Source organism: Xenopus laevis, chromosome 5L (genome assembly GCF_017654675.1).
Source record: "Xenopus laevis strain J_2021 chromosome 5L, Xenopus_laevis_v10.1, whole genome shotgun sequence".
Lineage (NCBI taxonomy): Eukaryota > Metazoa > Chordata > Amphibia > Anura > Pipidae > Xenopus > Xenopus laevis.
The window spans coordinates 65,922,496-65,938,810 of NC_054379.1; the positions used below are offsets into that span (position 1 = coordinate 65,922,496).

General features: G+C 40.4%; 1 protein-coding gene across 2 annotated transcripts in view; it reads right to left on the reverse strand.

The window, feature by feature from the left end:
* The window catches only part of sytl3.L (synaptotagmin like 3 L homeolog), a 75,715-nt gene that overhangs the window by 23,842 nt on the left and 35,558 nt on the right, over positions 1 to 16,315 (reverse strand). The window contains exons 5-6 of one of the 2 annotated variants that reach the window (XM_018263234.2): positions 1,572 to 1,623; positions 1,392 to 1,458 (exon numbers count right to left, since the gene is read on the reverse strand). The exons of the other annotated variant lie outside the window; for it this stretch is intronic. Of the exons in view, the coding sequence (XP_018118723.1) occupies positions 1,392 to 1,458; positions 1,572 to 1,623 (119 nt within the window). The remainder of the gene's footprint in view (positions 1 to 1,391; positions 1,459 to 1,571; positions 1,624 to 16,315) is intronic. 2 annotated transcript variants of the gene reach the window in all.

Consider the following 16,315-nt stretch of genomic DNA (forward strand, 5'->3'; position numbering starts at 1 on the left):
ATATATATATATATATATATATATATATATATATATATATATATATATATATATATATATATATATATATATATATATAGCAAGAAAAAAATGCACTGCTCAGGACTTATAATAATTAAAAAAAAAATTTATTGGCACATACTGACGTTTCGGCTGCTGCTTCAGCCTTTTTCAAAGCACAAAAAACGAATACATCCACCAAACTAAATACACAGTGTTGGCGCAAACAAAATAAAAAAAGGACATATGTGACAGGTTGATAAGCTAGATAATGATTAGTGAGTTATAAAGATTCATTTGAGATATTAACACTAGGGGGCAGATTCACTAAGGGTCGAATTTCGAAGTTAAAAATACTTCGAAATTCGACCCTCGAATTGAAATCCTTCGACCTCGAATATCGAAGTCGAAGGATTTAGCGCTAAACGTTCGTTCGATTGATCGAAGGATTTTTCGTTCGATCGAACGATTAAATCCTTCGAATCGAACGATTCGAAGGATTTTAATCCAACGATCGAAGGAAAATCCTTCGATCAAAAAAAGGTTAGCAAACCTATGGGGACCTTCCCCATAGGCTAACATTGACTTCGGTAGGTTTTATCTGCCGAAGTAGGGGGTCGAAGTTTTTTTAAAGGGAAAGTACTTCGACTATCGAATGGTCGAATAGTCGAACGATTTTTCGTTCGAAACGTTCGAATCGAAGTCGAAGGTCGTAGTCGAAGGTTGAAGTAGCCCATTCGATGGTCGAAGTACCCAAAAAATACTTCGAAATTCGAAGTATTTTTCATTCGAATCCTTCACTCGAGCTTAGTGAATCGGCCCCTAGGTGATATTTAGTTCCTTTTATTATTAGAGACAGAATGATTACTTTGTTAACTTATTGTGCCAGTGGGAAGGATGTGTCACAACACTGTATCTTGAAACACGGAACGCACAGCACTGGGTGATTAGGCAAAATTCCTTTAACATTGATGAGACGATAGTTCTAGATATTTGACACGATTTATGTTTTGTTATATGACACAGGAGTTCACGTATATATATCTGTCACAGGTATTAACAGATTTGGAGTTTAAATAGCTCCATAAGGGATGCACGAGTAGTTTAATCACTGGATGTGTTTAGCGGTGGGAGGATAACACTCTGCAACACGTCAGTTCACGTTGGTGAGGTCATGGGAGGTTCGCGCCAACGCTGTGTATTTAGTTTGGTGGATATATTAGTTTTTTGTGCTTTGAAAAAGGCTGCAGCAGCATAAGTCCTGAGCAGTGTGGTTTTTTCTTGCTATATACTTTGGATTTTTTTGAAACAAGCACCCAGGCGCCAGTGGACTGTTTTTCGTGAGTGCCAATATTCCAATGCTTAGGAGCATGTTTACTTAGGTGTATTACCATGGATGTGTTCCAGTGGATGACTTCAGAGATAGGAGGCGGTGTTGGAGGGACAATTGAAATCTTACTGGGAATCACAAAAACAAGAGAAAACTATTAGCTGAGCAAGTCAAATCATCTAGCTTTGATACCCCCGAGTGTTATTGACAATTAAAACAATAAAAATAATATTAATTTTACCTAGTTTTTTGGTAAGATTTCAAAAGCTTTGCACCTGCAGATTCATGTTTTGCTGCAGAGATAGAAAAATATAACACAAATTATTAGAAATATGATAACATAATAATGTCATACAATATATAATCAAAAGTATCTATATTAGACCCAATCATTTCCTGTAGACTGTAATGTGCAGCCTGCAGATTACCAATCCATTATTAGATCTATTCCTCGGAAGTCACCCTGCAGGACCCCCACTGCCCCATTCTTTTGCTCAAAATGAAGGGTTATGCATAGCGCAGAGAGCATGTGTGGTGGTTCCCAACCACGCATGGCTTTTACTGCTTTGATTGCAGATGTGGTTAATGCACACTGAAAGTCAAGATGGTTTACACTTTCAGTTTGCAGACACTATGTCAGTGATCATAGTAATGAAGTGTCCAGACATGGCAACTGCCAATCCCACTGTGCAGCTCTGAATTTTGATGGGCTAGTATGAGGCACTCTTTTATAAAATAGGATTAAATTGCCCTTTAAGCAGCTGTTGTATTTGCTTATATAATCTAGTTCTGAACACCTCCCTTCTCTGTAATAGGCCATACTGTGTGTGCTGCTGCATTCTAAATTGCTTGTCTTGTCTCATCTCTTTGCGTCCTTGTTTTTGTTCCTTACACTATTCTGCTCTCTTTTTCTAGTTTACCGTACTGACCGTACGTCTGTTCCTTGCAAATCCTACTCTCCCTGTCTTGTGGTTGTATTGTCCTTCACACCAAATTAAATAGTGGAATCTAAAACAGAAGACACAGTTGTTCCCTTTTGTTTAATACTGATGAGATAATGTCTGATAATTGATCGTTTCACAGCTGAGAATAAATGTGTGAAAGAAAATCAAATAGCATATACAGTAGAATAATATTTTATGGAGTCACGGTTGGTTAAACATAAGCATAATAACTATTTTTAATCACAGTATACCTCATAACAGCCGTATAAATAGAAAATGATATAACAAACAGGAGTCTTGCAATAAATTAACAGTAAAGGTTTACATAATGAAATAAGAAGACATTGAGGCCTAGCAAGTTTGCAATTAAAGTACAAAAAAAAGCCAACGGACAAACCATCATATCTAATGTATGTCAGCTTCCCCCCCCGACCACAATAAATACTCCACCATCTACAGCCAGGCTTTATGATATAATCATATATGTTTGGACACTGCTGAAAGGAATTACTACCTCAAAACACTCAAAGCAGACTTCGACAACAAGTGCTACAACCCCATGATTGTAGATCAGTACATTCCTGCAGCCACCAGGATTCCCAGAAGTAAACTTCTACAGTTTAAACAAAAGCCTGAAATAAATCAGGTTCCCCTAGTGGTCACATACAATCCACAACTAAAGGACCCTCAGAAAAATAGCCGGAGATCTATAGGGTACACTTCATAAGAACGAGAGGCTGAGAAGCATACTCCCAGACCCACCAATCTTAGCATTCAGACAGCCTCCCAACCTAAAGACACTAATGACAAGAAGTGTCTTATTGCACCCCACCAAAAATGGAACATACCCCTGTGGCAAAAAACAGTGTAAAACCTGCCCATACATCCTGATTTCAGACCAAATACCAATTCAGGACAGATTATAGGAGTACAGCATCCATGGCCACTACAACTTCTTCTTCCACTAAATACTATTATACTAAGTCTGAGAAAAGGAGATTGTATGCATAACTATGCAGGAACCAACTAGGTGCCACTGCTGCTTGCAGCACCTTTCTGCTGAAAACCCCTCCTGGAGAGGCAAGAACGTCCAGTTTATAAAATTTGGAGAATGTGTGCAAGGAACTCCAGGTTGCTGCCTTGCATATCATGTCTGGGGAGTTTTACAGCTCCAAGGAAGTGCTGACCGTTCTGGTAGAGTGTGCCCTAAGATTAGGGGAAAATGTTCTTACCTACTCTAGTGTAGGACTGAGAAATAGTGGACACTATCCATCTAGCTAGCTGAACTGTAGCCTTAGAAGCAGGTTGACCTGACTTTTTAGAGCCGAAAAGCACAAGGATGGCATCTGCCTTTCTGATTTGAGCAGATATCTTGAGGTAGAATTTTAAAGCTCTAACTGGATCCAGTTTGTGAAGCTGTCACTCTGCATGGATGGATGGTTTAGGGCAGAAGGATGGAGTAACAATCTCTTGGTTTATGTTAAATGTGGATGCTAACTTTGGTTGGTAAGACGGGACTGTGCGCATTACCACTTTATCCAGATGAAATACTAGCCAGAGTTGTTTGTACTACAAAGCCGTGAGATCTGAGACTCTGTTGCCTGAGCAAATAGTGAGTAAAAAAGCTACCTTCCACGATACATACCTGATGTCTACTGTATTCATGTCCTCAAAAGGGGCTTACTGAAGAGCTTCCAAAACTAAGTTCAGGGTCTTTGTGTGGAGGGTGAATATGCATTAGTGCTTGGAAATATTGCCTAAACTCTGGTAGGAAAGCCCATTGTGTTTGAAAGAGTGATGAAAGTGCGGATAATTGAACTTTTAGTGAGTCCTTTGTCTAGCCCGTGCTGTAGGAATTCTATTATCTGTGGAGACCGACAGTTTTTCCAGTGTAACCGCTGGGATTCTGACCACCCCATAAAATGTTGTGAGTACGATAGTACGATTTGGCTGTAGATGCTTTACGGCCTGCTAGGAAAGTAGTGGTGACTGCTGCAGAGAACCCCTTGTCGCGCCATAGTTGGGATTCAAAAGCCACGGCGTTAAATTTTTTATGTTGCCGCTACCGCTGACCCTTGTGAAAGGAGGTCTGGAATCCGGGGAAGAATCCAAGGCTCCTCCTGAGACAACTGGATTAGCTCTGCAAACCATGTGCATCTGGGCCACTACGGGGTTATTAAGATTGTGGTCACCTTTTCCATTCAGATTTTTTTACTCAAAGATTTTTATTTTCAAAAACAAAATCAAGAAAATGCTGTTACATTCACATCTGACCATTGTTACTTCTTCGTCTGTCAAGAAATATATCATTCACAAATGCTCAATTACAGTGTTTGCATGAACTTACAATGAAACTGTATAAAACTAAAAAAGAAAAGAAGGAGAAAAAGGAGAGAAAGAAAGGACGAAAAGATAGAAAAGATAGAAAATTAGGGTAGCAAATGGAATCCCCCTCCTGCCACCACAATCACCAAATACAGGTAAAAATCTAACAATTCTGAAGCAATCACAGCAATATTGTATTCTAAGAATTATGTGTGGCTGAATAGCTTATCGATGGCGCCCATATTTCCACAAATTTGTCGATTTCATCATGTGCTTGCCCGACAGCTGTTCCAACATATAAATTGCTTGTATTTTATTTAAAGTTTTTTACCAGATTATATCTGGCGACAACCAACTTATGGCCAGACTCCATTTTGCTGCTGCGAGAACATGCTTGGTTAAGCCTTTTGTTGGATAATTATGCAACAGCTCCCATGTGTTAATTGGAAAAGTAGTTGAAAAGATCTCTTGTAACAAAGAATGAACCGCAGACCAGTGATTCTGAGCTACTGGCAATCCCACCATATATGTACTAAAGTTCCAATGCTATCACAGCCTCTAAAACAGAGAGGAAATCTTATATTTTCGTTGAGGAGTCATGTACCATCTAGTAAGTAGCTTGTATGATAATTGCTTAATGGCCACATTTTCCGATATTCCTTTCTTAGCTAACCAGATTTTGTTCCAGCCATCCCCTTGCAACAGGGTAGATAAATCTTGCTCCCAGGTTAAACAATATGTGGGCTTTGTTTGCAAGGTGACTCCCAACAGTTGAGTATAAAGTAGTGATATCAATCCCTTTGTATGTGGGCAGTTATCACATATAGACACAAACATAGTTAAATCTTTGGTCATCACATGTTGTATTGTATTCTGTACAAACTGACAAACGTGGGCGTACGCATACCTGTCGTTATCTGTGAAACCATAAGCAAACTGAAAAAGCTGAAAGGATTTCATATTGTTTGGTCCCAATGAAGATCGTAAGGTGCTGAGATGGTTTTGTGTCCATTTCTCAAAGCTTCTGGGCTGCAGACCTGGCGGGAATGAGGGATTGCCAATGATTGTTTGTAATAAGGAAGTGGGTTTGCTAAGCAAGTAGCAATGTTTGCATGCCTCCCAAAGCCTTAACGAATGTTGCATTATCAAATTATGAATTTTGTATGAGTGTCTCGCCTTTGGGTCAGTCCAAAGTAGATTGTTAGTTGTCAAAGGATAGCAGTCCATAGATTCCATCTCAACCCAAACCGTTGAGGATGTAGGTAATTGCCATTTTACTTATTGTCCAATTTGGGCAGCTTTATAATACGATAATATATTTGGAACTCCCAATCCGCCTGTTATTGGTTTGTGTTGCACTACTGTGCTTGACACTCTGGGTTTTTTATGTTGCCAAATATAAGCAAGCAGCTGTTTCTGTAAATAGGTAATATCTTTCATTGGAGCAGCAACCAGCAGCACACGGAAATAATAAAGTAGTTTGGGAAGCCATGTCATTTTAATAGCACACATACGCCCCAGCCACGATATAGAATAACGTTTCCAACATTCTAACAATTTCTGTAAATTTTTCATAAGAGAAAGGTAATTCGTCTTGTATAACTGAGAATATCTTGAGGTAACTTGAACACCTAAATACTTAATTGCTACTTAATTTAAGCATTGAATCAGTCATGTTGATCCCCATCATTTCTGACTTGTGTGGATTCACCTTCAACCCCGAGTAACTATAAAATTGTGTAAGTAACGTAAAAAGGGAAGGCAGTCCAGTTAATGGTTTGGACAAAGTTAATAAAAGATCATCAGCGTAAAGGCCTATTTTATATTCCTTATCCCCCTTCCATTTATAACCTGTAATAATTGTATTATCACAAATCATTTGCGCCAATGGCTCCACTGCCAATGCAAACAACAAGGGTGACAAAGGACACCCTTGCCGGGTACCATTTCTGATTTTAAACCTACTAGATAAATGACCTCTAACTTTCGTGCGTGCCACGGGATGAGAGTATAAACCTCACACTGTGGTTAAAAAAGCCCCTGCAATACCACATTTTTGCAAAACTGCAAACATAAAAGGCCATTGTAACGAATCAAATGCTTTTTGTATATCGAGACTAACTATCAACACTTGTTCTTTTGTCAGGTTAGTTCGTTCTTATTTAGAATTCTGTGAATATTATCTGCTGCATCACGCGTAGGAATGAAACCTGTTTGGTCAGGGTAATGATTTTCAGATCTACATTTATCATGGAGATAGGTCTATAATTATTAAACTGATGTCTATCTGTACAGGGTTTTGGGATTGGCAATATTATTGCCTCTAAAAGCTCCTGGGGTAAAGCTGTACCTTTAAATATGTCATTAAATGCAGCATATAAATGCAGAATTAGCAATTTCGAAAAATATTTATAGAATTTAGAGGAGTATCCATCAGGACACGGGGCCTTATTATTTTAAAGTCAACTAATTGCTGCTTCTATTTCCTACTCCGTTATCGGCTAATTCAATGTTGATACTTGCATATGGTCAAGTTGTGGCAATTTAATTGAGCTAAGTCAATTTGGCATCGTGTCATGTCTGGAGTGAAAACTTGATTATACAATTTAGTATAATAATCTTGAAAAACATTTGATATACTTGTTGGATCAGTGACTGGCTTACCTGATGCGTTAAATATAGTGGATATTGGAGGGCCCTGCTCATCAATTTTCAATCGTCTAGCAAACTGGGATGAAGTTTTATACCTTTTCAAACAAGGCTTCATCCCAATTTGCTAGACAATTGAAAATTTATGAGCAGGGCCCTCCTGCAGGAGCTTGCAGAGCTGCAGCTTGCGGAAGCAGAACAATGTTTGAAATGGACAAAACATAAGTTTTATACCTTTTCAAACATTGTTCGGCTTCTGCAAGCTGCAGTTCTGCAAGCTCCTGCTTAAGTTTCTGTATCTCCTTTTGTGTAACAGGGTCACTTGGCCTACTCGAACTCTTATAACACTGCGTTAATTGTTTTGTCAGTTGTTGACATTTTGCTATTCTACGTTTTTTCCCTTGTGCCCCTAATTGGATTAAATTGCCCCTTAAATATGGTTTAAATGCTGCCCATGTCATTATAGGCGTGATGTCAGTTGTACAGTTATGTATAAAATACTCCTCGATATGATGATATAAAGCTGAAGTATACTGAGGATTAAGCAATAAGGATTCGTTGAATGACCAAATCCTAGAATGAGGTGAAAAAGGGGCCAGCTGGATCGTTAAATGGCAAACATTATGGTCTGACCATCCCACTGACATAATATCTACTGCTTTGAAAAAAGGGACAAAATTTGAATGTGCAAAAATATAGTCAATACGCGAGAAAGAATTATAGGGAGCTGAGCAGAAAGTAAATTCAGATTGAGTGGGGTTTAGGTGAGTCTGTGTGTCAACTAGCAATTGTTTTTCTAATAAGTGCCTGACTGGTTTTGATAGAATAGGATGTTAGACTAGATCGATCCAAAGGGGCATGCATTACACATGTTGAAATCCCCTGCCAATATAATTTGCCCTTCTGCATGTTGCTATAAAAGTTCCAGAAACTCCACTAAATAAGAATTGGGGGAATAATTAGGTACATATACATTTGCAAAGGTTACCTTTTTACCATTATAAACTGTTACTAAAATAATATATCTACTTTCACAATGTCTTATAGTATTCTCAACAGTTAAAGGGAGACCTTTTTTAAAGAATAAACCAACACCTCTGGTTTTGGAATCAAAAGTGGTATATACTGCTTGTACATAATTTTTATCAAAATAACTAGGCGTTCGCCCTGTGGTATAGTGAGTCTCCTGTAGCATAATTACATCAGCATGAGCCCTTTTATAATACAAAAAAGCAGCCTTCCGTTTCGATGGGCTATTGAACCCTTTAACATTATGTGAAATTAATGTCAACGAAGCCATTATTATCTAACAAGGTGTCTGCAGCAAAAGGAAAAAAAACAACATAAACTTCGCTGCTGGTGACTCACTATTCCAGTTATAACTGCATTAATCTTTGATAGGCAGGGGACCCTAGATATAGAAGATGAAGGAAGAAAAGCTTTGAAAAGAGAGAAAAGCAAATAAAGAAGAACAAACTTAAAAAACAACTCCCACATCCTGCCCATAAAGCTTAAATGTTGTAGCCATTCAAAATGTAACTGGCAGTAGAAAAATGCAATGATCAGTTCAGCCCAGAAATATTCCGGGTGCCGACTCATGTCGGTTAGGGGGGTTCTCATGCGTGCCCTCTGGTTCGATGTTCCATGAAGGGGCAACCCCTCCTCTCAATATACTGTAACATATATGTGAAAATCCAACCTCACTCATATTGTTATTCTCTGCACTTTGCATACTTTGATAGCTCCATTAACAATTAGGGAAGTGATGGTTTACAGGTTTTTTTAGGAGTATGCCATTCCGGATCCATTTTCTGTGGGACCGTGCTTGCTGTATCCTGCATTGCTGTAGGGCACTGGTCAATAACACTATTCAGACCCAACTTTTTTGTAAACGGTATCAAATCATCTGGATCATACAAGATATGGGTGGCATGATGGCCTCTTTACTAGCATAGTAATGCAGGCACAAAACCACATCCTTAGGATGATCTGCTGAAGCACTATTGCGGCCTAAGGCCCTATGGGCCCTGTCCAAACGCCAGTCCCCTGCAGGGACCGCAGGTGCCACAGCCTGAAACAGCTCTAATAAATATGTAGTTCTGAAGCCACAACAGTGTTTGTTAGGGATACCTCTTATCCGTAGATTTTGCCGTCTGTCCCTGTTTTCAATATCCTCCAGGTGATGCTGTGCCAAATTAAAATCATTGGACAACCGCTCAAATTCATCGACCAAAGTATTGTGCCTGTAAACCGCTTCCGTGATTTTATTTTCCAAGTGGGACGTTCTTAGGCCTAGCTCGGTAATATCCACCTGTAGAGTCACCACTGCCTTACCAACCGAATCTGAAATTGCGGTAGAAATTTTAGAATACAGCTGATCCAACTGGGACTGCAATTCCTACGACGTTACTGCCGTAGCCCAGTCAGTTGATGCGTCCGACTGTGTGGGAGAAGAAACAGTGGGGTCATCTTGGGGAGGATCTCCAAGTCGCTGTGGTTGTGGCCGCTGTAAGTAGCTAGACAAACTTGGCTGTTCCCCCTTTTTTTTATGTTTCGGGGACATTGTTAGTGCTGGAACTGCAACCGCTTCAATTGAGGTGGGATTCCAGGCTCTTCTGTCAGCTTAATGATACGGAAGGGTGCCCTCCGACCGGAGCCCTCACAGAGTACGTCTGCTCCCTACATAGCGTGCATGCACCCCCCATTCAGATTTTTTGAATAACCCTGGGAATAAGTGCAATGGGTGGAAATATGTATGCTAGTTGACAATTCCACAAGCTCACAACCTTTTCCACCCTGGGGTTATGGTCTTGCCGCCGGAGGCGCATTGAAGTACACTATGTTGCCAATAGGCTGAGAATCTGTGAAAGGTCCTGGTGGTCTTTATTCCAGTGACAAAGGAAAAAACATTGCAATGGTCAGAGATGAAATTTGGCTTATGCCTTGGGCTGATTTTTCCCTTATTACCTCTAATGCAGTGTTCCTTAATGTTATGGCGTTGTGCCCGCCAGGAATACCCTGTGTTGCAATGTGTCTATGGTCATGCATAGGAAGTCTATGTTTTGTGAGGGAGTGACTCAGCTTTTCTGATGGTTTATTAGCCACCCGTGGTGACAAAGAGTTTGTAGGCAAGTTTGAGTGTGACTGTCGGTCCTCTCTTTGGAGATCACAAAGATAAGGAGATCGTCCAGGTGAGCTGTGACATGGTTGCCCTGTTTTCTTAGTATGGCTAGGAGGGTGTTGAGGATCTTTGTAAAGATGCATGAACTTGTTGTATCTCACAAAGCGGTTGAGAGGGTGAAGGTTTAGGACTGTTCGGTAACCTCCGTCCTTCTTGGGTACCAGAAAAAGGTTTGAATAAAAACTGGATAAGTGTTGCTGGTCTGGGACCAGTGCTATGACATTGCTTCAGAGTAGGTCTTTGATGATGTTTTATAGGGCCTGATTTTTTTCTGTGTGGGTCAGAATGGACTAATCTGGCCATGGGTCGTCTGGCAGAAAAGGGAATTCTGTAGCCTTTGCTGATGACATTCAGGACCCAAGGATCTGTGATAGATTGCTGCCAAACGCTTGCAAATCTTTGTAACCTTTGGCCAAAATGAGCATTTTGGGAATTTTATCCCACACACAGAAAAATCTTGGTGGGATATTACCTTTCTTATCATGTTGTCCCCATTCGGCTTAATCAGTCTAGTAGTGGACTTACATACCAGAAATGATCTTGGGCGTTTGGATGAGTTTCCCAGGACCTTGTCTGCCTTGGAAAGTGAAATCTCTTTAATCTCTAAGGTTGAAAAAATAAATTTGAGAAGAACCTTAACCTCTTCTGGTTGCTTAGATGCGTCCTCTGAGGATGTTGATTATGAGTCAGAAATAGCTCCCTCCTCTGAAGAGGAGTATGACTCTGATTCTTCAGGGGAAATGGGGGACACATCTGCCACTTCGTCTTCTGAAGTTGGAGAGGGGGAACGCTTCCGCTTCTTTTTCCCTCCCATGTTGGGCAGAGGCTCTGGTAGTCTTATTATGGCAGTGTCTACAGTGGCCTGAATGGTAGATTGGAACTAGGCGATAAATTGAGAAAAATCAGGGGATGCCTGATCTTGCGTTGGGGGTCTGTCTGGAACCCGAGGTTTGAGTGTGAGGCATTGTAGAAGGAACATAACCTTGTTCCTGGCCCTCTTGAGGGGCATGTACTAAGGCTGTGGTTATGCCACTATTGCCTGGTGCTGAATTTGAGGGTTTTAAGATAGATTGTACCTGTACCGGGAAAGCTGAACATGATCGATCTCAGATGTCTTAGAAGCTTTCTTAACCCTTGCCTTCAGCTTGCGCTGCTTATCAAGTCAATTTCCACAATCAGGGAAACCAGTTCCTCGTCTGCTGAAGCCATAGCGCAGTCACTGTAATGAGTGAGGTACTCTGTCCTATGCGTGCCTTTATGGCTTTCAGACAAGTAAGTCACGTTGCCGCGTTAGTCTTACCAACCAGGGAGATCCGGAACAGTTGCAGAACCCGGTGTGTGTGCAGAGGGCGCGAACAGGAGCAGACAGGTGTGGAAAGCATACGCTATTAAGAGCTGCAAGACTAACAACCCGCCTTATAGCTGGGTGTGTGTATGCCCGTTTACCTCTGCTCCTGGTGCAGAATGTCTGGGTAGGCTCAACCTGTTATTAGGAATAGTGGGAGCACTTATCCCCTTCAGCTTGTCGGCCGGTATGTGACAGGGAGAGAGCACAGTGAAGGGTTCAACCAGTTGGCTGGTATGTGACCAGGTGGAGCACATAGTGAAGGGCTCAACCAGACTTCTACCTGTACTTAGCAGAAGCATATATGGTAGTAGACCTGGGACTCTACGTGTTGCTGTAAATCACTCTGCCGTTTGGTGAGGTATTCTTGTCCCCTTACAATAAGCGATATAGCGCTGGGCTCAATCTGATACATAAAACTTAAGCCAGAGAACTCACAAGCATTAAAAAACAGATCATTGATTCTATGTTATGCAGGAGAAGGAGAATTTGCTGTCTCCGAGTCAGGACAGACTAAAAAAATGGAGAGGAGGTGAAGATACTAGGAAGGAGGAGTCTCAAGAAGCAATAGTTTGTCCTGCCTCCGGAGAGGAGCAAGTTAACCCCAGTCATTCTGCACTGACAGGTAGGGCCATATGTAGAAAGAGAAATACACACCACAGATTCACTGCAAACAATAAAAAACTGGACCAATAGGAAATCATATCACTGGCCCTCATCACTCCATAAAGGATTTAGGAATTTTGGTTCTTAAGGGATACTTTAAAAGAGATAATGAAAGAAAAGTATGGGAGAAGGGACTAAACCTGGGCCTTGAAATTATAGCTAATTATGTGGACTAAGAAAGACCAGGTCAGAAATACAAACGTGTGTGGATCTGGACTAAGAGATCATATGGAATTCCTTAGTCTAGAGCCTCTTTGGCCATACCTCCCAACATTTTGGAAGTAAAAAGAGGGACAAAAATGTTTTCTGCATGTAGTGTGGCAATTTTTTTGACCACACCCATTTTTGTGGCCACACCACATAATTACCATGTTCATTATAAAAATTTGAAAATATTTCTCCTTATCTAAATTGTTAAAATTACTTATTTTCTTATCTCAAAATTGTTACAAAGTATCTTAGTTGCACCTGTTAGCTGTACTGGCCTCTCTCTGTCAAAAGCCAATTAAGTTAGAAACTTTGTTTCTTTTTCTGGCTATTCAGTGCAGAGAAAAGAGGGACTTTCCAGTACAAATGAGGGACCTTCAGAGGGACTGTTCCTCTGAAAAAGGGACAGTTGGGAGGTATTTCTTTGGCCCACATTATCTAGTACCTTATATGCTTGTCTCTTGCAGATCCCCTCGTAAATGACTTTAACACCTTACACACAGATTGATATTACTTTTTGTTGGTCATTTGACCTTTGAGCTGAATGTTGTGTATATATATGTAGGAGGTCCTTTGGTCCCCTGGGCATAATTTAGACACCTAGATTGGGTCCTCAATCCACAAGGGAAGCTGTTTCCTTTGTCTGATGTGAAAATATTATGCTGGCAGTTCAGTGACTGGCCAGTAGATGTCACTATGTAAAAGGGTAAAGATGTTTCTATGCCCCAGTGATTGCATTAGCCAGCTAGGCTGGGTCCTTTTTCCCAGAGGGGAGGGGGAGTAGCTCCCCAAAGTTATAAAAATGGATGTTGCCATGTGTTCTGTCTCTGTCCAGTGCATCCAATGGAAGTGGAGTGTTGCTGCTAGAGCCTGAGGTGGAAGTAGGCCTCAATATAGGTGAAGCAAGTGTCAGGACAGAAACTGTAATAGGTCACTATAGGAGTGACAGATAAGTTCAGGAAAGTTAGGGCGCAGCTAAGGCTCCAACGAGGAGTTTAGTGAAGGGTTAGCACCCTGCGATGACAAGGCCAGCAGGTTAGGGATTCAAATGGTCAGGCTCAGGAATTGAGAGATCGTTGGTGTGTAAAACCAGCTGTGAGGTACCTTTAATGGGGATTGTGCACCAAAGGCAGGAAAGGCGGCTCAATTCACAAAGCTGACTAACAAAGGATCAGACAGTATCTGTGAGTTATACAATTGTGTATAAATGACCTGCTGCCACTACTTGCTTCGTGAAGTGTACCATCTGAGCACACACCTTGAATATGTGAGTATTGAGAAGTGTATCATCAGTTCAATAAATGTTCTACTGTCTTAAAGAACCACTGCCGCTCAAGGTTTATTAGATCAAGATTGAATACTGTGTGTGCTTATACCAAGTGGTAATCCCTTCCTCCATACCATAAGCTGGGGCCCCACCTGAAGATAGAGTCTAATTATATAGTGCCTACCGGAAGTTGCTGGGGGTTGGACCCCTTGCCTGGGTACCGAAACCAGTGGATAGTAACCCAAGGGAAGGTTTAGGAAGACCCTGACCCATCCACCTGTTACATATATACCAGAGAACACCACATCTTCATTGTAATCAGCTTGAAAAAGGAACTAAAATGTTCTGAAAGCTTGCTTTGATTATCTTAGTTAGCCAATAAAGGTATCACCTTTATACCTTGTTATTTTTTATTTCAAAAGGGTTGCCCTGTAACAAGACATTAGAAAAACACTTTCCATTATTTATATTCCAATCTATAAAGTTAGCTCACAACATCCACAAATTAGGGTAATTAGAGACTTTATAAATTCATTTGCATATTCTATCAACAAAAGCATGCTAAAATGCTGCTAAATAAGATTAAAACTAGGTCAATATTGTTAGTCACATTTAACAGTGACCCAGAAAACAACTGAACAAACAAATGTCAGCACAAACAGCATGATGCTGTTAGAATGATGCCTGCTGAGAATGCAACATTAACTCAACAAGCTAATGATATCATAACTGGTTCTGCAACTACACTGAAAGGGGCTGTAACACAAGATGCAGGGGAAGTTGGATAACATTTCCAGTTATAGGCAAAGGCTCCAATTCTGGTGTTGTACAATTGATAAAAAAAACAGCACCTGATCTAATGCCTGGTATATCTTTATACATATTGCAAGGAGCTACTTACATACCAGCTATAGGTGCTATTTTTATTTTATTTTTTTTTACTATTTTTGTCATTTTTATTGCTCGTTTTCAGGAACATGAATGGCTTGGATGATTTTTTGGACAGACATAATATCAAAGGCTATTGTGATACTAAACTCTATAGTTAGTATAGAAATGGGTATATATAATTTATGTGAAAGTATGGAGGAGCCATTTCTGTTATGGATGAAATTTTGCAATCCTCATTAGTTGTTGCATTAGTCCCTGAGGTTTTTGAAATATAATAGGTGTCTCAAGGATTCCATATGTTGGTATGTAAATGTTCTGTATCAGTTATATGTGCTGTTATTTGTTCAAATCTTTTATAACTCTCGACCCTGAAGATGACCAGGGCCGGATTTTCATAGGGGGCGCCCCTAGGCCCACTACCGTTCGTCACCCCTGTCGCCTCCAGGGGGACAGGAGCAATGGGGATTGGCGCACGGGAAATTAAAAAAATTGTCTCTCCAGCGCATCCCCAGTGTTTTTGAACAAATGTGGGTGTGGTTGGGCAGCATGCTGCCCCCCTACAATCCTGCCGCCCTAGGCCCGGGCCTAGGTGGCCTTTCCACAAATCCGGGCCTGAAGATGACCTCCATTATAGTGAGAGCCAATGATGATTTTCATTTAGAATTAGTCGCTAAACTGGCAGCTGTAGTAATATGGCTAACTAGTTTCTGAGCTGGTTGTTTTAGTTTTTGGATAGGTAATACTAGTAGTTGCTATTTTTAACACAACTACTCCATACAATGTGTTTTTATTTTCAGGACTTGACACAAGTTCAGCTAGATTATGAAAACTCATTCAAAAGTTGCATATGACAGAAACAGAACAAAAACATCACACATGTAGGCTTCGAAGCCATAAGCTAACTTATCATTGCTTTGGTTGCATACTTTTGTTTTGTGTACTGCCAATGTGTCCATACACTGATCTTATACAGCAAAAAAAGTGCTTTTCGTGTAAAATATGTGCAGATACTTGCTTATCTCTAAAAAAATTGTCCTTTTATACCGAGAAGGAAACTTTGTGGTCGCTCATACGCCACTAATCACAAGCAATTTAATCAGATTTAAATGTTTGCAAAGTCATTATCTACATTGATATCTTGCAAAACATTGAAACAAATTGCTAAAAGCAGTTACTGCACATAAGGCAGGATACAATGCTTTCTTAAAAGAAAGTATTTGCTTTTTTGTGGGTCCTATAGTTTAATTCTGTGTAGTATTGGCTGATTAAAATACTTTACATTATCCTGATGCCTAAATACTGTAAACCAGGGGTGCCCAAACTTTTTGCAACGAGGGCCAGATTTGGTGAGGTGAAAATGTGTGGGGGCCGACCATTCAGCCCGACATTCTTTGAACCATTAACATTAAATTACAGGAATCACGTAGCTGTATTATTTGGGCACATTAGTGAAATGATCTGCCACTTGGTCTATACTGCTGCCTGTGTGCTGAAGGTGTTAGCAATAGAC